Here is a 23,620-nt window from a genome sequence, read left to right as displayed (position 1 = left end):
GAATGATGCAAGGGCCACTGGTGTCAATAAGGCCGTGTCTATATTAGCAAGTCATGGGTAACTAGTACAAAGGGTTTTGCTTTGGACTGATTCTGGTCTAGTCCTTTGGTCTAATTATTCACCTGTAATTGTAATGTACTTTCTGGATCAGTTTCATGCAAGCAGAATTCAGAGTTCTCCAGGACAAATCTGTGAAGCATCAGAGGAGGGTGAAGGCAGAGCACCAGGAGATGTGCATCAAAAGCACCTTCCTGGTGTGAGGTAAAATGTCAGTGTTAGCATACTGAGAAAATCTCAGTAATAGGGCAGGGATTGTCCTTTGTTGGATTCCCAAGGGGCTGAAAGGTCCTTTTTGCCATTGCTGATGGTGAAACTGTCTCTGGGTTCCTCTTCTGAACAGCAGGAAGGCCTTGCTCTGCAAGGGAGCTGACAGGAGGGAGCAGGGCAGGAGTGTCTGCTTCCACATGCTGTCATTCCTAGGAATGCTGTACATGCCTCTTACCTTCAGGTGGTTAGAGAGCAGGGTTCAATTAAAACTAACTTCTGTATGATGGTAATTTAAATGGACACAAAGTAAATAAGGAGAAATTGTAATTAAATCAAGATATACAATGACATTCCTTCAGATTAAGTTACAGATTTGAACAAGTGTAATAAAAAGCATTTCCAAGTAATAATTTAAGAGGGCAAAGATAAACAGCTTGTTAATGAGTCAGAGCTGCCTACTTTTATTACATAATTGATATTTGCTTATTGTTTTTCCTTCTGTTTATCACAGGAGCATTGAATAAAGCAAAACCTTTAACCTTTTTAGTATTAGATTCTTGATAATTTATCTCACTGAGATAGACTAGTTGGATGCTTTTAGGCAAAAAAATAGGATTGGATATGCTATCTATAAAAAGTTCTGAAATTTAATCAATCATTTAAATTTTGTATTCCACATGTTCACAAACCATTGCTAATTGCTATTAAACTACTTCTATCATACATAAAATATACATTTAAGACCTTAATGAAGACAGTTTTTAATTTCTGAATCTAGTCCCCCATTTTTGCTATGTTTTAATAAAAATAAAGAAGTATTTTTGTGATTTCTGAATACATTTGTAATTGCTTGCTATACTGTAGGCACAGAAGTGGTCACGGTCTGTTTCCTGTGATGGAAAGTTTTACTTGTACAGTGTTACAGTTTCAGCTGTGGGGAATTGTACTGATTGAAGTTTATCATATACTAGAGATTATAGGGTTTTTCCAGTCACTAGTTAAAGTACAAGAAAGGATTTTTTCATTGCATTAAACTGTTTTGTGCATAAAATTTTACAAAATATCAAGGGAGGAAACATTTAGAGCATTATGTGTTTTATTTTAGGGAATTCTAAGCTGAAGTCAAGACAGACAAGATACTTTTAGTGTTCTTACAGATTAGCAGTTTGCTCCTTTATTATATCCTCGTCTTTAGGGAAGGTGGGTGGAAAATCAACCAGCTGAAACAAAACTAGAAGAATTTGCCTAGAAATACTGGAATTTCCTGCTGTTCTGAGCCAAAGGTGACAGCACTGCTCTTCCTTGCTGACTGCTAAATGCACTCTCAGTATTAATATGGATTAAAATTGGAGGCTTCTCTTTTACCCTCCTTGGTCTCAGTTGCTCTTCTGTTGGTTCTAGACCTTTTTAGGAACTCCATCAAGAGTGAATTAAAGGCACCAAAACCCTTCCTAATGGCCACTATTAGCAGATACTTGCCAACATTAAACGCATAAGAGATGAGGGTATGATAGGTTGTGGGTTTGACACAGCAGAATGATTCCAGCTGACAAGTGAGAGAAATGTGATGTTTCTCTGTGCATGTCTTGGTCAGTGAATCCCAGTGGTATTACCCTGGGAAAAGTCTGGTTGCTGGGGGAGAAAAAAAAAGAAGACTCTATAATACAGCCTTTGAAGGGGGGCAAATCTGTTGTGGTGAATGAAAATTTGTTTCCTGTCCAAACTAATGTCTTGCTAGCATAATGAAGTTTCTTCCTGCAGCACCTGGCAGCTCGTGTTTCATCATCTCAAGACTTTAATTATTTGGGCTTTTGCATCAAGTTTCCTGTTCTTGGGACAGTTCTGTGTGACACTGGCTTTAGAAACAAATAAGTGTTTGAGCAGGCTGCAAAGTAAACCCCAAGATATTTGCAATTCAGTGTCACTGTGTTTTGAAAGAGATGGAGCTTTTGTAATCTCTTTTTCTTGTGACTAAAAGAACATAATGCACACAAGTATTTCAGATAATGCAGTTCAGTGGTATCAAAATTATATCCTTGTACTGCAGAGTCTTAGAATAACAGGTATGGACATCTGTGTTTAGAATGTGTGTCTGTCTGTTGGTAAATGATACACCTCACTGTACACCAGTTTTCTTAAGGCATCAGGAGCAAGAGTCAGGTGCATTTATTATGGAGCAGTAGCTGAAAAACTCTTTTAGTTCCCAGAAATTCAAATTAAATATAAGTTCATATCATAAAGAAAGAATAAATGTGTGTAGGGAGAAAAGCATTTGTCAGACCACTAGTATGTTCCAAATAGGTTTTAGGTTCAATAGATGTTTTCCTTTTTAATTCTGCTGTATTTTCAGATCATGCTAATTCTTTTCTTATTTTGCTCATTTTGCATTTTTCATCCCTTTTCCTCCTTTCCCTTATGTTTTAATCCTACCCCATTTTTTCACATGACAGGAAAAAGCCAGATCACATCAGGTACCAACCAGCTTCTTTTATACCTTCCCAATGTTTCCTTGGCACGCAAAAAGCTCTTCATTAACCCTGCATTTAATTTGATTACTTGCAATGGATGTATAAGTGACTCAGTCTAAGAAAATAACAGAAGGATTCTGCCTGGGATGCCAGTATACCTGCTGCTCAATTCCTTTAAAAGATTCAGAAAGATTGAGTTGGATTTTAGCTAAAAAAGGAATTAAAGCCAAGTTTCTGCACTCAAACTTCTGAGCATACAAGATCAATGTCTTGCCTTTTTCCAATTGAAGTTGATGAGACTTTTTTTTCTTATCAGCTGCATTGGGAATAGACATGTACTTTTAAATGTTGTGCATTATTAATTACTGTTTTAATTGTGTGCTGCTAGCAACTAGAGGAGAAAACTGTTTCTGAGAATTGTAAATCGCAATTCGTTGTTTTATGTAAAACTCAAATTTGATTTTTTTTTGAGTATTACTCTCAGTTCTCAGAAATTAGGATTTTTTCTAAAGATTTTCCATTGTTTCCTATTTAATAAATACAGTTTTGAATTGTGTAGGTGTACATGATGGAAAACATTCACTTTTTAAACAGGAACAACTGTATTTAACCACTACAGAATGAGACAGTGTAAACTACTTTAATATTCCAAAGAATGTTCTCTCCTTCACCATGCTTCTCTCTTGCTTTTGACAGAATAACACATTTAAGGAAACTTTGGTAATAATCAGTACTTATTGCACACATGATGCCTGAAGATTTTAAATTATTCTTAGAGCCTGATAGATGTGGGTTACCCTTTAGCAGCACCTTCAGCACAGAGATTGTACCTCAGAAGTTCCTGGCTGATGCTGCTGTAGACCCCCAGCAGTCTGTTTGCTACAGTAAAGTGAAGAGTTTGTTGATGGTATTTGGTTAATGAGGAATAACTCCAAGTTCTTGGCCTGAATAAAACTGCTGTGGTGCTGACACCTTGGAGGGCAGTATTGACACTTTCATCTTGTTAGAAAAAAATTTAAATGTATTAACTCTGACATCTACTTACAAGTTATCCAAAATTGTAAATTGTTGATCTCATTCAGTAAAAATTTATTTTAGAAAAGCACCAAAACCTGCACTCTTTGTGGCTGGACTGAATTTTTTTAACAGATTTAATTTCTCTACTAGGGAAAAAAAAAAAAAGGAACTTTCAAAATTTCTAGACTAGGTTTTAAAGATGGCACAAATTTGTGTTACAATTTGTGTGTTCACTTATATCCAACTGATGAGATCAGAGCTTGTTTACTAGAGTAACTCATGAAATATTTAGCTGTAGAACAAATGAAGCATTGCATTAATGAAGTTAATTGCACTTCCTAAGGCTCTTACTAGGGATTTGCTCCATTGCTCGTTGTCTTGGGGTAAGGCTGCTTTTTTCCCCCTTTACCACTCCCTTTATCACTTAGGCACTGCTTTTCATGTTGTTCTCTTTTGTGTTATGTTCACAAAAAGCACATGAAAAATGACATGAGTTTATTTCCTTTTCAAGTCTGCTTTTTTGTTAAGTTTCCTATATGAATATTAGCAATAACCTGCCTTATATTTGGGGCACACTTACTGCATCTGTAAATAGATAGTAAAGATGATCCCTTTTCAATTGCAGTGACTAAAACTACTGCTGTTAATAAATTTAAAAAATCAAGAATGACAAGAGATCCTGTTGTTGCTTTTTAAATTAAATATATCTGCACAACATTTGAAAAGATTGTTAAAAGGTAGAATCTCATCTGTCTATGAAACACTAACCTTTCTAACAAATACTAGATTTTCTGTTTGGGATCTAACATTTTTTGTATATATTAATTTTTCTTAACCATCTTTGTGCAATTCTTTCCAGGAATGGCTTGTGGTGTTGAATAAATACATGGGGCCCTCTTGTTACTAATTGTAGTAAACTGTAGCTTGATGCTCAACAGCCTGTGGAGAATAACAAGATCTGTTCCAACACAATATTTTGTGTACTGTTACCATTCCAACTACCTGGTAGTGCAGGAAAAAGTGATGTGTGGTAAAGGTTGGGTATTGGAGATGATTGAGGAATGATGCTGTGGTAAACACAGGTTTGCATTATAAGCCTTAACAAAGTATAGTGTAAATTTCACTGAATTGTCTTGTACATTCCCTTCATTTTTGTCAGTGAAACTGAAACTGTGGTTATTGGTTTGCTTTTATTTTGTGCATCCCAGAAGAGCTAAAAAGGCATGGTTATGTCTACTGGGTTTTTTTTTTTTTCATTCAGTGGTCTGATAAAACATTGTTCGAGATCTGAGGGGGTTTTTTCCCCAAAGTGTGAGTGATTTTTCCATTCTCTGAGATGTATCCTGTGTGAACAGTGAGTTTGATAAGGAAGGATACAGTTCAGAGGAGTTTTTAAGCATTATATTATCTTTTGGATTTTACAGGATACCTTCATTAAAGCATTTATTTGATTTATTTTATTTTTCTTCAAAGCTGAGGCTTAATTTAGGATCCTACTTAAAAGGTTTTCATTGGATTTTTTTTTTAGTTTTTATATGCACTGTTTTTATTCCAGACATGCCCAATGTAGATAGATATTAAACCTGCATGAGATAGCAACACCAAAGCATTTTCTGTGCTTTAGTAAGTTAGTTCTACTCCCAGAAATATTTCAGGATTAGTTTACATGGGTTTAAGTATTTATGTTATTGAAACTATCTGAATTTGTGTTATCAAACAACTACTTAAAATCATAACTTGCTGCTAAAATGCAGAAGGAAATGTTCTTTAAAATGAAAGTGTTTTGTGTAATAGCTTAACTAATGTTGTCATAACATGAATGTGTTTGTTTATGACTCAAATTATTTGAACCTTGCTTTCTTTTCTGTTTTGTCTCTGCTTTCCCTTTTTTCATTATTGTCATGAAATATTTGCCAAAATTGACTGCAGTATTACTTTGCTGAATTCTTTCATGCAGTCTCTTTGTAGACTGTATGTTAGCACATGTCAGTCACATAAGCACTGTAAAATCAGTTATGTTTTCTCTGGATGTCTCTTCATTTGAATAGGCGCTGGTTCTCAATACAAAATAACCAACTTGTGTACCAGAAGAAATTTAAGGTAGGAGTTGAAAACTGGCTTGGGATAGTTTGGGGTTTGGGTGATGATTTTCATGATTGATTGGGGAATATGAAGATCCTGTGTGATTTTCAACAACCTACTGCTTTCTTCTAAATTAGTTTTTCCCTTTGTAAAATGAGACTAATAGCTACACTGACAGATTCTGAGATTCCTGTGCACTGATTGTAAGCACATACTTTATTTGCTGTGGGTTTTGTAACCTAGTTAGAGCTTTAAAAGTTGTTGGTCCCAGAAGGCTTGTGCTCACTTGCTGGCAGTCAAATATTCCATGCTGCTCTCTGAGCAGTTGTGTTTAACTCTTTCAGGACTTGCTCCTCCAGTTACTTACTGGTTCACACACCCAATTCAGCAAATGGGGAAAAAAGCATGAAAGCCTGTTAGAAAGCAGTCAGGGCTGCTAAATACATGTATTTAGTGTTGAAAATGCACAGTGGTTCAGCAGTCAGTATCTGCCTTGTTGCTGGTGGGAAGTGCAGCTGTTTTATGTTAAATCAGCAAGTCCAGCTGTGCCCCAAGCCATAGAAAGTTTTCAGTCAGGTTTTGGGCCCCTGCTCCTTTGTTTGCTGTTCTAGAATCTGCTTTTGCACCAAGGAGCTGTAGCTGTTCTTCAGGTTGGGAACAAACAGAGACTGTATGGAGATGGTGGGGGAAAAAAGAAGGAGCTTATGGCAATTAATTCTTCTTCACTGCAAACAGAGTGGGCTCAGAGGCTGTTCCTTGATATCTGATGCTGTCAAATCAAGCAGCTTCATTTCTGTGGTTGGAAAGAAAACACACAGTTGAGTTTGTTTGAGCATGTTTGGTTGGGCGTTCTGTGTTTGTGAATTGCTCTTTTTTTTAACTGCACCTTTAAAATGGTGATAGCTGAGAATGGAATTCTTATGAATTTAGTCAAATTCAGCTTCTGGGTTTTTTTATGTGTCACTTAAAGTACTGCTGATTTAAGTATAACTTTTCTGACTTAATACTGAGTTAATTGTATTTCTTAGAGTATCTTTATGGTTTAAATACTGTTGTTTAAATTTAAGGTGCTGATTATTCAGTAGATTGGATTGTAGATCTCCAAATTCCACTGAGTTCGAATTTTATTTTTGAAGGAAAAAATTAGTGTAACCAGGCAAATAGAATTCAATGATTAATAATTCAGGATTGAATTATTCTCTTATTATCAACTATATTATTTTTTCTCTGTGACTCTCTTGTTGACTTTTGGCTCATAGGATAATCCCACGGTGGTTGTTGAGGACTTGCGGCTCTGCACAGTTAAACACTGTGAAGACATAGAGAGACGATTCTGTTTTGAGGTGGTTTCTCCAACAAAGTAAGGAGAATCAGTGCAGTATGTTTATTTAAAAATAAAAATAATTACATGTAGTTGTTTTAAAATGTAAGATTAATGTTTCTCTTGGGATAGATCAAAACAGGAAAAGTATCTGAAAAATTCTGTTCTCTGAAATTTTGGCTGAGAGTAAGTGATGCTGTGAGAAGTGTCCCTGGTATTTAGTTTACTTTTGGCATTAAAATAAACATGCATTCTTGTGCTTTTTGCATAAATGGCTTGTGGTGCAGGGCTCTGCTGGGGCTTAGTAGTAGCTGATACTATCAACTGCTTAGTAATGTAGAAAATAGGTCTCAGTTTCTCCATATTTCTGATTGGTGCAATGAGAGAGAAGCACTTAAATAAGCTGTTGTCTCAGTCATGTTGAATTATACTTTAGAATGCACTAGATGAAACTACTAAAAATGAAACTGCTAAATGAAAAATAAAATTATTTTTAAGCTCCAGCAGTGCATTGGCTGTACTTAGGGAATTTTGGCATCCTGCCACAGCAAGGGCAGGACATGGATTCCTTGTTAGTGATTGTGAGATGTGACCATATTTAAGTTTTTGATACGAGGTCAACTTGCTTGCAGGTCTGGAGGTTATCTACACTTTCCACTCCTCCTTAGATTTCTCTTTTGAGTAGATTGCTGCCCATCCTGATGTTTGCATCCCCAGTTGTAGTTCACTATAACATGCATTTTGCTCTTGTTTGCCTGTGCTTTTTCAACCCATAAGTGTTGGAACAGTTTTATACTTCATGACCTGTTTCTTTTACTGCTGATAAGCAAAGTAGTTCATTCTGTCATAGAGCTTTAAAGTTACACTCTTGATGTCAGTGAATGAAAGTGTGTTTTCAAGGACTGATACCTGTGACTTGTGTCACAGGTGTAAAATGCATCTGAGGATATAAAAAAGAAAAATTTGGAATAAGAAAAGGAATAGGAAGCTAAGCCATTGTCAGTGATTTTGGAAGAGTAATTTCTCTATCTATATTAGTATTACCTGCAAATAATTTTGAAATCAGGAGTTTGCAGCTCACAAAGGGTCAGCTGCTTTGTTATCTTAAAATAAATGTGTTTATTAGATGATGCCTACTAAACTTGTGATAGCAAGAAACTTGCTCCATAAAAAAAGAGCCCTGAGCAATGTGCTGTTGGATGTCAGCTGCTTGGCCACTGTCTCTGAGCACTTTGTGATTTGTCACAGGAGCTGCATGCTGCAGGCTGACTCGGAAAAGCTGCGGCAGGCGTGGATTAAGGCTGTTCAGACCAGTATTGCCACAGCATACAGAGAAAAAGGGGATGAATCTGAGGTGAGTTAAACAATCCACCAAACAACTACCTCCCTTTGGATCCTGAAAATTTTAAATGCATAAAGCCTCTTTTAATGAGAGAGAAGAAAAGAAACAATCCATTGTTTGCCTTCCAGTGGAAAGGCAATGAAATTCTGAAGGCTGTGAATTATATCTGCTCTGTCTTTCACTTCATCATGTTAATATTACTTGTTAATATTACTAAGGTCTGTATGTTTTTTTTGAGATTTCACTGTAGTGTGATTAAAAATCATGGGATATTCTTATATTCAGTTTTATATGTCTTCTAAAAACCTAAACTTTTTTTTTTTATTCTGTGGCTTTCCTTGGCCTTGGCAGGAGAGACTTTGCTTGGATTTTAGTGTACAGTCAGTATCTGTGGAACTTTAATTTCTTTAGTTTAGCATGTCTCTTAATTGGTTTGTTTGTGTCTTTTCTCTTTCAGAAACAGGAAAAGAAATCATCCCCTTCTACTGGGAGCCTAGAATCTGGGAGTGAGACCAAAGAGAAGCTGCTGAAAGGAGAGAGTGCTCTGCAGAGAGTGCAGTGCATTGCTGGCAATGCTGCCTGCTGTGACTGTGGTTTGGCAGATCCTCGCTGGGCCAGTATCAACCTGGGAATCACACTGTGCATCGAGTGCTCTGGGATACACAGGTTGGGGAGCTCCTCACAGCTGCATTTCATTTGTGCATTGCCTTAATTAGCAAGGGTGGTGTTTGCCTCTTCAAAGGCACATTGAAAGAAAATTAGAAACCCTTGTTTGTAAATCGAATTAATGTAACTGCTTTATTTGCATAAATTAATGATAAATCTGTCTGAGGTGAGATAAAACATGTAGTTACAGGTTAATGTTTTTCCCATGTTGTTTAGGAGCTTGGGAGTCCACTTTTCAAAAGTAAGATCTTTAACGTTGGATTCATGGGAACCTGAACTCCTAAAGGTACAGCATTTTTGAAACAGGTTTCTATTTGGTACTTAGATTGCTGTTCTAAAGCCTCTGCATCAGAAAGTCCAATGCAGGAAACACATTTGTACCCAGTGTGTCTTCCAGTTTTAAGCAGAAAATGTTTATACTTGTGTGTTGGTTTATTTTAATTCATACTTTCTTATACTCCATAGTAATTTGTGCTACAAACTTGCAATTCAGAACAGCTTACAACACCTTCAGGCTCCCAAGTGCACTCTGAGTAGCAAGTCTCATCTGATACTTTCAACATGTAAAAAGGCAAATCTGTTTACAAACCAATAATTCTTTCAGTGGGCTGAAAATTTTGGAAGTGATATATCAGCCTAAAGCATGATCATACTCAAAAATTTGAATGTCAGCTCTTAACAGTGAGATGCTTCTGGCCTATAGGAGAATACTCATGCAGCTGCTTTTGTGTGCCAAATTTCTAGCTTGAACCATGGTTATAAAAGTCATATGACAATGAAATACTGAAATAGGAACTCATGCATGAATGCATGTGTGCAAGTGGATAACTCATGCAAACATTTGTTTCTAGCTGTGATGTTCTGGCACTTAGGAATTGCTTCTCTATTCTGAACAATCAAAAGACAATGTGCTTTGTGGTTAAATAATTTTTTTATCAACATGTTCATGAGAAAACAACCAACCAACCCCCACGCCCACTCAAAAAAAAAAAAAAAAAAAAAAAAAGCTGTACCTCTTGTATTATTCATGTAAATATCAGAACTAAGTATTCTACCTGGTATTAGAAACAAGAAATCTGTTCATTGCAATCAATAGGGTTTAATTCTCCTGTGTAGGCTTTTGTCTTTGTTCCTTTTCTGTAGTTGTATCAGATTGTGTCCATTGGGTAAGGTGGAATACAGTTGATTGAATTGTCTCTTGCTGATGGGCAAAGAACAGCTCCTGTCAAAGCTGGTAGAAAAGAACATTTGTTAATGAGGCCTGCAGGTGTCATTCTGGTGGTTGTTTTTTCAGGCACTTTAATAGTGACTAGATTTTTTTCTTATCTTACTCAGAATTTGGAATAGAAACAATCTATTCACTGATTGTTTCTTTATTATCATATAAACCCACGCTTATTTCTGCTAGTGTATTTTAGCAGTGAAAACACTGAGTTGTAAATATAGGCTGAGTGAGGTTAAAAACAGCTGAATAGGTAGATAAAGCTTTTTGCAACTATATTTGAGTTTTTTTCATTTTGCTTTATAGCTTATGTGTGAATTGGGAAATGATGTTATAAATAGAATATATGAAGCGAAGTTGGAAAAAATGGGAGTAAAGAAGCCACAATCTGGAAGTCAAAGGTAGTATTTTACCAGCAGTACTTGTTGCTTCCTTTTATTGTTGCTTCCCTTAGCCTTCCCCTGTAAAAGCTGCTAGCACTTAACTGTGTTACAGTCCTTTAAAGTACTCATTTCCCTGTATCTTTCCCTTTTCTCACTCTCTCTGTTCATTGGGCATTCCTTCTGTTGGTCCCTTCTGCTTCTGCTGTTCATTTGTTCTTTTTGTGATCTCGCTCCCTCCTTTCATGACAGCTCTAGAGCATCACTGTGGACATGTGGATTTTGTTTCCTCTCTGCTGGGTACCAGCTCAGCCAGCTGTCCTTGGTGTGTGAGTGCTCCTGGAAGGAGCCTGTGGCTGTTCCTTTTGTTTACAGTGACTTTGTTCTTCCATTTGACTTTTGTTCCCTGTTCCTCAGAATGTTCTCATCTTCCTACCTGCATTGTACATGAGCTCTGCTGCTTTACAGCAGCCTTCAAATCATTTTACTGCTGTCTTCTATTTCTCTGATGCTAATCCGTGTTTGAAGGTAGATTCCCAATGCTTTGTGCTGCTGTATAGGCTCTTAAAATTTGCTTTTTTACTGCCTTTCCAGTTCTGTGCTGCTTGCTGCCCAGTAGTTTTATAGTATAGAAAACTGCATTTTGTGAAGTGTTGGCCACTTGGAGACAGTGATGATAATATAAACAAAGGAGGAGATTTCCTAGATATTCCTTCTAGTGGTAACTGCTTTTCAGCAGTTCCAATGCAATAATTACAGCTCATTTTATCAGTTTGGCACAACTGCTGTTGTGTTTTAAGCTGATAACCTCAGGTTACAAGGAAAAATACTTCAGCATGTGATATGGAACTGATGGCTGTGCCTACCTAGGGTTTGTTATTGTTTTCTTGTGTAATCTTAATGTTCCTGTAACAGATGCTGCAATTTGTATTTATGTAAGAAACTAAATAAATGTTTATTAGTAGGTTATTAACAATGTAAACTTGTATAAAGTTTTAATACAGGTAACATAGAGTAACTAATGCTTATTTCTTCCACATACCACTTTCCAAAGTCTCTGTCTGAAAGTAAATACATGTTTGTGAACTTAACAAAATTACTTTCTTTTGAGCCTTATGCAAAATTTAATCATGAATCCAGAAAGTGACAGGTGTGCTTTGCATCTTTCTGACAATGTGCTGTGGGTGTGTCTTATGTGCAATGCCAAGCTACAGTTTTGGTTACTGACTTTAGTACAAAGTAGACATTCTTTTAATACATGAAAATACTAAAATTTTAGCTTACTAACTCCAGGAATTTTGTATATGACAGGCAGGAGAAGGAGGCATACATCAGAGCAAAATATGTGGAAAGAAAGTTTGTAGAGAAGCAAGCTTCATCAGTACCTCTGCCTGAGCCTGGAACAAAAGTTTTGCCTCCAAGTCAGGAAGAGAAAAGGCACAGTGGCCCTGAAAAATCCCTTTTGGCAGGGGAACAAGGTGCAGCATCCCACAAAGGTATTTACACACTTCTCTCCTTAGCTCTATTACCCATATTCTTTTTAAGGTAACACATTTTTATATTAATTGACTTCTGCCTCGTGCAGAGACTATGGAATCTGTTTTTTAAATGGGTTGTAGCCTAGTGTAGAGTGTAGGGAAGAAACTACTTCTTCAGAGATGTGCTATTTTACACGGGGAAGGATTGGAATGGGGATGCTTAGAACTCAGAGTCATATTAACCACCTTCTCTCCTCGGTATTTTCATCCTCTTGGTTTTTGCAATAATGTTCTCTCCTGCCCTGTCCCTTCCTCACTGCCTGCTTTGTGCTTTGCTAACCTGCATGTCCCAGCGGTGGCTGTAAGTAGCGACGAGGCGAGGCGGGAGTCTCTGTTCTGTCCTGATGAGCTTGATTCACTCTTCTCCTACTTTGATACCTCTTCAAAACTCCGTAGTAGTAAGTACTACAGCTGTGGCGTGTTCACTGTTTGCACTAGTGGTCCATTGTGTGTTGTGGCCATCTCCCTGCTTCAGTCTGTTGTCTCCAGGCTGCTGCATTGCTTGGTATTTTCATGAAATAATTTAAGCTTTTTTACTTATCCTGATTTTTTTTCATTTCTAGTTGTCTTTGACATTTTTTATTATTATTGTAAATGTTATGGTTACAAAATGTGACTTCATCTTTTTCTGTGGATGCATTAAGAATATTGAACAAGAACAAGTCATTTTTTTTAAATTATGTTCAGGACCAAGTACAAGAGCTTGCTTTATTATCATGGTATCTGTGAGGAGCAGGTAGCTTCAGCTGTGCATAGTAATTGCAGTTTCTCCCCAAAACAGTGCGAAGCAGTGACAGTGGGATCCAGCCGAGCACTGATGACAGCAGAGAACACCTTGCCTCTACTATATCAGCCAACAGTTTGTATGAACCAGGTGTGTTAGGCTTTGCCTTGTAAGATGAAAATTTAATCATTTGGCAGCAGTTTCTTTTTCTAAAAATGATCAGTGTTGGTGATACAATTTATGTCTGCTATCCTGGTTGAAATGCTTTTGGCAAGGATAAAATTTGCCTGAGCCATCTTTCTTTTGGGCTTGCTACCAAAAATGACATTCAGTCCTTCTAAATGGGTTCAAAGAACTATGGTTTTTTCCAGACAGATGAGGCTGATCCCAAATGCATGATCCTTTTATAAATAAATCAATCCACCGAGATAGAATTCCTCTTGAGTAATAGATAGTAGGCTTTTATGTGCTATTTGTGCATTCTTGCTTAATTTTTCTGTTTCTTATTTTTGTGGAATTGACCAAGTCTTAAAACATCGTTCCTTCAACTCAGAAGTTCTGTAAGTTGGTGAATGAAATTATTTGCTAATTTTAGCATGCTGTTCTGACAGATATATTGAGTATGGCTTCTCAAACTTTCCAAAACATTTCTTTATAAAGCAGACCTATTCTTCTATATGAAAGCGCTCTTTTAAGGTATGTTTTAAATCCAGTAGTTCACAGGTGTTATTGCAGACAGGCAGCATGGAGCTTGGATCTTTTTTGATTATGTTGTAGAAATATTTATGATGCTGTAACTCACAAAAGTTTCTATGTAGCAACATCTTTATCTCCCTGACTTCACTCCATATAATCATTACTGAGATTAAGAAAAAGAGACTGTGCTTTAGTGCAAAAGATTATAGCCACAGCAAGTAATTGGTAAATGACAGTGATGTCTGCTAATAAAACTTAGGTCAGAACAGCATTAGCCTCACACTCAGGTGTTTGAGATAAAGATATATTTGTATGACTACATCTATAGAGAAAATGAGTTTTATTAATATCTTGCGGTTTACAGTAAAACACATTCCAGACCTTAAACAATTTTTTAGAAATTACATGGAATATGTAGATTGAAGTATATACACATGTGCCAGTAGTGTGGAGAGAATGTTTTCTGTGCAGTAAGAGTTCTGTGAAGAGACTGTGCCTGAATATTGGAGCTAAAGGCATCTGTGAATTCCCCTGGCAGAATGGGGCAACAGTACATAGCATTGTGCAAAAGCTGAGCTACCTATTGCCAGAGAAATGATGTTTTGATCAGAATTCCAAGAGGTACCTTGTTAAAACAGGAATTGGGTAAGCAATTTTTTTTTCTTTTCAGAAGGAGACAAGCAAGAGTCTCCAGTGTTCTGTGACTCCAAGCAGCCTAGTCCAGGATTGCAATTGTATCAAGCTGCCTTTGAGAAAAATCTTCCTCACATGGCAGAAGCATTGGCTCATGGAGCTGAAGTAAACTGGGTCAACGTGGAAGAAAACAAAGCAACACCACTCATTCAGGCAGTGAGAGGGGTATGTGATATACAGCCCTGCTGATGGGGGAGGAGAGCAAGGGAAATAATGATATTTCTGTGTCACTGTTCCTTTTGAGCTGCTTGCTTCCTCAGTGAATGATAATATGATGTTGAAGTTATGCTTACAGTGTTCTTTTAGAGTTGTTTCTGAAATATTTTTTCCTGTTAATGTTTTGTTTGGAATTCTATGTCTAGTAGTGTTTAAAGTTGAAAGCAACTCCCTTTAGTTTGCTTTGCTGGGTGGCTCAGTGGTGGGAAGGCAGAAGAGGTTTGGTTTGATTCTAGAGATCTGGTGCTGAGTTGTTTCTTTGTTTTCATTCTGTAGGGTTCATTGGTTACTTGTGAGTTTTTGCTGCAGAATGGGGCCAACGTGAACATCCGAGACATGAAAGGAAGGGGGCCCCTGCACCATGCCACAGTTCTAGGACACACTGGGTAACTCACTGCCCCACTCTTTGTACATGGCCATCCTTTACTCTAGTTGTTCATGGGAAGCTTCTTCATTGCCCCACATATTCTGATATTTTAATACTATTTCAGATGATAAGAGTTTTTCTTAAGCTCTGGTTGTGAGAGAGAAAATAGTATTTTGATTTAGCAGTCTCATGCACTAGCAAAACACACGTGTTTTCTAATGTGGATTAAATAAATCGTTTGCTTACTAGTCTGTTAACATGTTCTAGATGAACTGCACTATTTTGATATATATGAGACTTTTGATGATTTAAGCTAAATACATTGTATCTAGCCTCACTTTATTAGCTTTTTCCAATATTGTCAAAAGTATTCTTCTATATTTTGTTTCTAACCAGACAAGTATGCTTATTCCTAAAACGAGGAGCAAACCAGCATGCCACTGATGAAGATGGGAAAGATCCATTGAGTATAGCAGTGGAAGCTGCAAATGCAGATATTGTAACACTGTAAGTTGTACATTCTGTTTTCTGACTAGATAACTTAAATTTTGCTATTCTGTTTCAAGTTAAAAATAAAATAAATGTCAAAATTCCTGTACATAAAAACAGGAGGGAACAAAAGAAAAATCAAAATACTCTATCTATAGATGACCTCTTTGATGTGAGATTCAGGAGAGCATTGTAGGTCTTGCATTATAGTTTTTTGTGCTTTAAAGGTGACATTGTTCCTTTTGTTTTCTGCACGGCAGGTTGCGTTTAGCAAGGATGAATGAAGAAATGCGTGAATCAGAAGGACTCTATGGGCAGCCAGGTCAATACTCCTCTAATAACCACACTGAAATGCAGTATAAGAAGTGTATACAGGAGTTTATCAGTTTACAATTAGATTCTTAATGTCTGAGGGAAATTTAAGATTGCTTCATACAATAGTGTTTTTTATAAACGAACACATTCTAAAGCTTCATTGAAATTCAGTGGTGTGATGTTGTCAGAGTGCTTAGGGAACCTAAAAGGAGACTGTTTAAAGAGCATCATTATAGCAGTGTATATACTACAGCCATGACCACCCTATTTTGCTGGTAGTTGTCCACAGTTTTCTCCTATTGCTGTTCCATTGACATTTGTGTCATGTTAGGATTTACCTGACATTATTTAGTAGCAGCTTTTTGACTCAGCTTGCTTAGAGACTGTTGAAGAGTTCATCTTATTCCAGGACACTGTTCTCCTTCCTGTGGAATGGTCCACTTTTTCTTTTTTTAAGAAAAAAACCCTTGCACACCAGTGTACAAAATGTACATCAAATATTTCAAACTGCCTCCAGACAAAAATAGGAAAGTATTATTTCCTTAAATTTTATTTTTAAATATTTTTATTTGTTAAGATACTAAAAAGAAACAAAGCAGTCATTCTTAAGTATGTATTTTTGTATGCACAGTTTCTTTCTGTTTGGTTAAAAAACAAGTAGAAGCTGCCAGATACTTGAGCCAACTCCAGCAGGAAAGTAACAAATTATATTTAATGCATATGTGCAACTTTATTCTCAGGCACTCAGACCTAATTTACACCATGTTCTGATATTTGCTTCCATAGGAAGGTAATTTAATATCATGCAAGTACCAGTAATGAAGGCACACTTGATTATTAAGTTAGCTAAAAACACCCTGCTGTTCCTGGCAGAAGTGAGAGGTGAACCTTATTTTTCAGGTTGAGTGCTGAGTACTCTCAGTTGAGTCCCATAAAGCCCTTATGTGCTTTCCACTGAGGAATTGGGCAGGGGGGATGTTACCAGATTGGAGCAGTAGAGAGAGACTGCAGCTGATGCAATCTGATCCAGACACTTTACAGCTGCTAAGGTGAGATTGACAGTGAAGAGTAGGTTTGCCCCAACAGGCAGAGCTTGCCCAAAATCAAGGGGAGGCTTTCATTAGAATAACTTCTGAAATTAATGCCACAAGCAGGAGCAGAGTCCCAGCCAGAGAACTTACTGTGTCTTTGGATAGCACAGCTCTGCCCCCTTCACTCTGGTACTTGGTGCAGTTTCTTTTAAAAGTTGGATTCAGTATTTGAGTGTTTTGAATGTTTTTGTCTGCTGTAGAAGGGTTGTGTCAGTGTAAGCACAGAACCTGTCTGCTGTCAAAAGGTGTCACAGCTTTCTGTGGTTTTAAGGGATGCAGGTCTTTTTCACTCCTTATACATGTTAAATTATCTGCACTGCCCTTACTTTAGAACTCCAGTGTTCCAAAATTAGGATTCTAGAAGAAAATAGGGATTTTCAAGACAATTATATATTTGCTGGTAGCTGTGTGAGGGTAAATATCATTGTATGAGTTTGCTGTCACCAGAGTGAAGCCAACTGCCTACTTCTCAGCTCTAGCAATGCAGCTGATAAACAATTGCTCATGTAGCTAATGGCATCAAAATTTATAATTAAATATATATGGCTGGTTTGAGCTAATGAGAGAATGAATATATTGCTTTGCAAGGTACAGTTGGTCTTCCAAAGCATTCCTGGAATGGGAACTAGCTGCAACCAGCTTTAAGAAGTTATTTCTGGTGGTAGAAGCCATATGCACAGTAGTGCTGTTTCTGTATAATACTTGAGTGCTCATCTCCTGGTGCTACAGTATGTCTTGCTAACTCTTTGATATTAGCATTGCTACTTTTTCTTCCTACCTTTTCTTGAATGTATGATGTGTGCCTTTTGAGTTACTCTGGTGTGAAATGGTAAAGCAGTGTTACAGTATTTTTGTACATATAATCTGCACTTTAGGGAAAACATTGCTTGGAAAGGGAACTTCCAGAATTCAGTTTTAAAGTAGAAATTTAAAATAATGATAAGGTTTACAGTTTTAAGCATATTAATGCAACATACAAACTAAAGGGGCACTTTATTTTAGTCTATTTTTGTATCTAATATTTTTGTTAAGTAATAGAGACAAAGCCAGAGCCACAATGTATCTTTCAAAAATAGCTTTTCCTTCTTTCAAGTTAATTTGAAAGAACCAAGTGTGGCAACTTGAACTGCAGTTCTCTTCACCAGTGGAACCCACTTCTGTATTGAAAGCATAAGTGCTTTTATCACAGAAGCCTAATTCTGCTTTTGCCCTTCATAGCTATTCTTTTGGTGAATGTTACAGCTCCATTCTGTGCTGGTCTCCCAGAGCAAGAAGTTCTCACAAGCTGTTACAATAAAACCTGTCCTGTGCCTGCTTCATCTCTAGAACACAGAATCACTGAACGGTTTGGGTTGGAAGGGACCTTAAAGATCATCTAGTTCCAACCCCCCTGCCATGGGCAGGGACACTATACTTGAAATTAAATCTGAAAACCAAAAGGGAATTTCTCTAGAACTGACTTTTCTAGTACAGCAGTATTGAATGTATCCATCTTTTAAAGTCTGGGAAGAATTGTGTTACTGGCCTGTTAAATATTTCTGGAAGGTCAGCTATGATTTGTGAAAGTGTTTTTAAAAGAATGGAGTCTCATCTCCAAAAGAATTATAGCTTTAACATTGCAAATGTGTATTAAAAAATTGGAAAAAAAAAAACAATCTAACTTTTCCCAGTAGTGCAAACTTTTAAGCACAAAAACATTCTTTTCTTCCACAATCATGTTAGGAAAAAAAAAGTTCATATTTGACGTACACGATGAGAGAGATTTTGGGTTGATTCTTTGTCATGCTATAAATCAAGCTGTCAGCAAGAAACAGTAGTGCTGGGATCTTGTGTCCTATGTGGCCATCTATGTTGGGAAGACTCTAAAATTTGGATGGCTGCATAGCTCCTGACCCAACCCAATGTTTGATGCATTAAATTCCTTTTGAAGACGAAAGGGTATGGTTAGTGTTTTAAACCAGAAATTGAGCTCAAGGCCCAAAATGCTCCAATAGATGAAAGAATGTGAAAATGAATGAAAAAATGGCCATTTTAAAGTGGCAAAAGAATGACTTGGCAATGACTCAAGAAGTAATCACTCCTGAATGTGTTTCCTGTGTAGACAGGGAGGGGGAGAAACACATTTTGGAATATATTGTAGTAGTAGGGTTGTGTTTAAGCACAAAGGGTGACAATTTAAAAAAAAAAAGATTTTTAGGGGAAGTATCAATTGTTCTTCTAGGTCAAACTGAAAAATGTAATGAAAGATGTAGATGAACTGAATGTAGAAATTTTATTTTTGCTGAAGTAATAGACAAAAGTAATTTATGAACAATAATTTATCTACTTAAGATTGCTTTTTTAATATATATACTATTGTTTGCTGATTGTTTCTTTCATGGAGAATTCTGTTTGGCTGTAAGAATTCTGATCTCTGTTTCCAAGTAAATCTTTATTTATGCCATAATTCTTTTTTTCTGTAAAGAATCTTGGTTAGCAGTTCCTTGCAAAAACAAGGATTTTATTCTTTAACGGCTAATAAATATTTTTTTTCTTTTTAAGTTGCTTTAAAGTTCTTTAACTTTTCCTTTCTAACTCTGAACTTTCCTCTGTGTGGCTGCCTGTGAGGTACAATTTCAGGTATAGTTTGGCTTTGTTTAATTTGCTTCTACAGAACATGCATGCAAGTAACCAGTCCCTCAGAGTTCACATCAGCATCACTCCATCTAGAAGCAGTATTCATACATGAATTAAATGTTACACAGTAATTGATAGCACAGTAGGGCATTTGTGCAATGGTGGGTGTTGTTGACTATTTCAAATGTTTAAAAGTGTTTCTCTTTTCTTTTCCACCTAGGAGACGAAATTTATCAGGACATTTTTCGTGATTTTTCTCAAATGGCATCAAATAATCCAGAGAAGTTAAACCGCTTCCAGCAGTCAGATTCCCAGAAGTCTTAAGTGTCAAGAAGGAAAAGAACCTGAAGCTTATAGTGCAAGTCTTTTTTTACTTTAACAGAATGAATTGTATGCATTTTGTTAGATAGTTTGGATAAAATGACCACTCCAATGTAGCTTTAGATTGTGGTAGCTGGGGAAGTGTATGAGTTGGTTTATGTTCTCCAGTACATATACCTCAGCAGCTGAAGATGTTTCAAGCCCCTGAGTCCCTGCTGGCTGAGTGTAAAGCAGCCCCTGTCCATGGCCAGTGCTGGCAGCTCGGGGGTGGCAGAGCTGCAGGGAGCTCACAGCAGCTCTGCTGCCCAGGGCCATCGCTGGCATCTGAACCCCTGTCGCCATAAACAATGTGCCTCTGACAGAAGGTCTGGGTTGCATTTTCTGGGACTGTTTGGAAGGGAATTTGGGCAATGATTTACTGAGTTGCCCTTCCATTTGTGGGACTGCAGCTCAACAGATTCTCTTGTTCCTGCGGTGACTCTGGTTAGAGGTGGGCTGTTCTTCACAGATGTGACAGCTCCTGCTCTTCTGCAAGCTCTTTCCCAGTGGAAGCTCTAGCACCAGGCTGGCCTTTATGCTGGTGACTGCAGGTCAGTCACAAAGGGATATATCCTGGGGACCAAATTCCTAAGAGCAGTCCATTTTCCTTTTTTTTCTTTTCCTCTTAAATTAAACTTTCAGTGCAGCAAGTATCCTTCTAAATGAGCATGTGGAACCTTTCATGAAAAATAAACTTACTCCTTTTGGCCATGATGTGGGGTTTGTTTGTAGTATTTTGACATGAAGACATGAAATTTGAGACATGAACGTAAATACTGAGCCAACAAAGCTTGTGTAGAATAGTTGTACAAAGGCTGTTTCTCCTTTTTGCTGTTCTCACTACAGGCCCTAAGCTCAGTATAAAAGTCTCATGTCTTGCAGCCACTTGAAGTTTAGGACAATCAATCCCTTCTATCAGGAAGCAGCAGCCCCTGTATGATTTGCAATGATGTGTATGTTTATGTGTTGTCTAAACTAAGGTGAGCACAGGAAAAACTAGGATTTCAGTGGATACTTCTGTAAAGTAATGAATGAACACAGTCTGCAACTGGGTTGTGAGGGCAGCAAGACAATTTGCTTAATGCAGTAGTGAGCCCCACTCTGCCCTTGTGCATGTATAAATGCTGTCTCAAGATATATGCTTATATATCAGGATATTTATGACTAGATAATAATCCTCCTAAACCTCAAACCAGCAGATGCAATTCTTTATCCTGTTTGTCTGCCCTATGGAGAGACCTTAAGGAGAGTTTTTAGGTAACATAGTATCAATGTGAGTTTTCAGTAATGCTAATAGCTGTGGCATTGTTAACCTGCTGTTTACGTGTATTTAAGAAATGAATTGGCTTTTCTCCATGGAAATATAAGCAAAACTGGGATAAAACAAATTGAAATCTGTAAACTATGGTAAAGTTAAACTTTCTGGCATGTAAGAAAGTATTTCAAACATTTATAATTCTGCATCCAATGTGTAATAGTCTGCATATTATTATTGCTACAAAATTAGTAGTGTTGTAGAATTGTCCAGTGGATTTTATTTCCAAGCAGAATAATCTTACAAGACAGTTCTTGTTTTGTATATGGTCTAATTATGATAGGAAAAGCAGATTCTGCCCATTTAAAGTGCACATTTAGTCTGAATAATAAGAAACTTCAGGATATCACCTGTAAGCAGTAATTTCTAGTAAGTTGGTTTTTAAATAGCTGCCTATGAAATGATAATGTACTTCCTAATCACCAGTATTTACCAGCAAATGGGTGTTTTAGTAGATCTTAGAGAAAGTAAGGTTCCTGGTGTACAGATGGGACAATGTAAGATATGGCTGCATAATATACACCTTAGACACAGGTTTTTCTAGATGTTTCTTTCCCAGCCTGGCTGGCAGGCAGTGTGTAGTGGGATTGGCTGGAGTGTAAAGCTGCCTGAATCTTAGTGGCATAATTGCTGTCTCAGTCCAGGCTGCTGGAGAACAGGTCTGAGAGATTCATTTTAAATCTTCACTGGTGATTTCCTCCCTGGCCACAAAATCTCTGTGACAAATTCTGCAGGATGATTTCTCTTGACTAAGAAGTTGTTTCCCTGTAGCTCTGCACATCCATGTGTTGTGTTCCTGACTCTCATCTGTCTGGGAAGCAGTGTCAGTCTGTCTGTGCTAAAGGATGAACCCCACCTGACTGACAGGTGATGTGACTTGTCAGGAGCTCTGGAGTTTCAATGGATTAGGGAGTAGGTGTGTCACCTGTGATCCTCAGCCTTGTTCCCCTGGCCTTTTGGGAATGATAGGATGTCCAGGATAAACTGCACTCTGTTAAAGCCCTTTTCAGGTTCATATAAACTTAAATTTCTGAATGATCATATTGAATTATGCCACTACCTGTGTTAGACAGTTGGAATTTGTTCACATGGATTTGGGTGAAGGTGAATTTGGATTGTAGAGGTATTTCTTTGCTTTCACAAACAGCCCACATTGCAATCAGATGGATGTGTGTTCCAGGTGCTCATTAGTACATTGTGGACTTCAGCCTCTCTGCCCATTAGGACCTGATCCAGGAAGTCACTGATATCAGTGGCAGTCTTTCCACTGATTTTGGAGATTTTGGATTGTACCATTTGTGGCTTTTAATGTTACACTGCTAAAGGATCCTGTATTAATACTGCATTTTTCACTCTGTGGGATTTTATATTTTACCTATTTGTATACTGAACTGAAATAGTTTTAGAAAATGCAACCAGACCTTCCAACTGCTGTCAGCAACTCCCTGTACAAGAGGAAGTTTCTCCTGTTTTGCATTATGACATCAGTACACGTGTTGTCCAAATTACTAGGTCTCCTGGATAGAGCATAAACTTTGTAGCACTAAACTAAAAAGGTGAGAAGTAGAACAAGTGGAGGGTTGATGTCATGTTTCCAGGACTTTGGTGCTTCTCTGCAGCCATCTGTTTTAAATTGTGGATGTTACCTCTCCTGCTTCACCTTGAGAATCTCAAATATAACACAGTGACTATGAAACAACCCTTTGATGAAACTGAAAATAATAATATGTAAGTACAAAGGACATGATGTTTTTACAGTGTCAAAAGGACTTAGCTGATTATTCTGATTCTTCAACACACAAAGTATTTTGAGAATCAATTTTTCAGGCTACAATCTCTGCCCCATTCATTATGGAGACTTTTTCCCAAGTTATGGCTTGTGCATTCTGACAGCCAACATGCCTTGCTCCTGTGCTTACACAAAGGCACAGTTTTAAAACGGGCAACTCTGGAGAGGCACTACTGGGGAAAAGGATGAGTGTACCACTTTGGTATATACCCTTTCATATGCTTGCTTTATCTTTCTGCATACAGTATTTTCTTGTTTCTCTTCCCATGGAAGGAGATGACAGAGGAGGAAAAATTCCACTCACTTTTCTGTTAGAAGCCTAAGTTTTCCATGTCTTGACAGAAATCGCCATGAAACATCGTTTCCTCAAGCAGAGACGTTACTTTCTCCGAAGTAATGAACTTTTTTGTTTTCCCTCTGCGCGTTCCTCTGTACTCGGTGTTTTTTAAGCATTCCAGCAGTAAAATGTAAAAAACCCCTTGTCCCCCTTAAGCTGTAATTGTACAGACTGTATACTCCGCCCTCCTTCGCGTTATGTACGGCTGTAGAGTTTGTATCTAAATCTTGACCGAGGCGTGTGTGGTGTGTCATTGTCCGGGCCGGCCCGGTGTCCCCGCCCAGCCGCCGGGGCGGGCCCGGGCCCGGG

At 37.6% G+C, this 23,620-nt stretch overlaps 2 protein-coding genes across 3 annotated transcripts in view; both read left to right on the top strand.

Moving 5' to 3' along the window:
- The window catches only part of ACAP2 (ArfGAP with coiled-coil, ankyrin repeat and PH domains 2), a 63,273-nt gene extending 39,731 nt beyond the window's left edge, over nt 1-23,542 (top strand). The window contains exons 11-24 of one of the 2 annotated variants that reach the window (XM_058031457.1): nt 5,801-5,852; nt 7,094-7,194; nt 8,404-8,509; nt 8,955-9,163; nt 9,380-9,449; nt 10,692-10,786; nt 12,077-12,261; nt 12,597-12,701; nt 13,085-13,177; nt 14,394-14,581; nt 14,909-15,018; nt 15,396-15,506; nt 15,749-15,810; nt 19,731-23,542. In XM_058031457.1, the coding sequence (XP_057887440.1) occupies nt 5,801-5,852; nt 7,094-7,194; nt 8,404-8,509; nt 8,955-9,163; nt 9,380-9,449; nt 10,692-10,786; nt 12,077-12,261; nt 12,597-12,701; nt 13,085-13,177; nt 14,394-14,581; nt 14,909-15,018; nt 15,396-15,506; nt 15,749-15,810; nt 19,731-19,834 (1,591 nt within the window). In that variant the 3' untranslated portion in view covers nt 19,835-23,542. The remainder of the gene's footprint in view (nt 1-5,800; nt 5,853-7,093; nt 7,195-8,403; nt 8,510-8,954; nt 9,164-9,379; nt 9,450-10,691; nt 10,787-12,076; nt 12,262-12,596; nt 12,702-13,084; nt 13,178-14,393; nt 14,582-14,908; nt 15,019-15,395; nt 15,507-15,748; nt 15,811-19,730) is intronic. The other variant, XM_058031458.1, reaches the window with a different exon arrangement.
- The window catches only part of XXYLT1 (xyloside xylosyltransferase 1), a 40,312-nt gene continuing 32,460 nt past the window's right edge, over nt 15,769-23,620 (top strand). The window contains exon 1 of the mRNA XM_058031462.1: nt 15,769-15,810. Within this exon, the coding sequence (XP_057887445.1) occupies nt 15,769-15,810 (42 nt within the window). The remainder of the gene's footprint in view (nt 15,811-23,620) is intronic.

The sequence above is a fragment of the Melospiza georgiana genome, chromosome 10 (assembly GCF_028018845.1).
Source record: "Melospiza georgiana isolate bMelGeo1 chromosome 10, bMelGeo1.pri, whole genome shotgun sequence".
Classification (NCBI taxonomy): Eukaryota; Metazoa; Chordata; class Aves; order Passeriformes; family Passerellidae; genus Melospiza; species Melospiza georgiana.
Note: the sequence above shows the minus strand (reverse complement) of the source record. Positions and strands in the feature narration are given on the sequence as shown.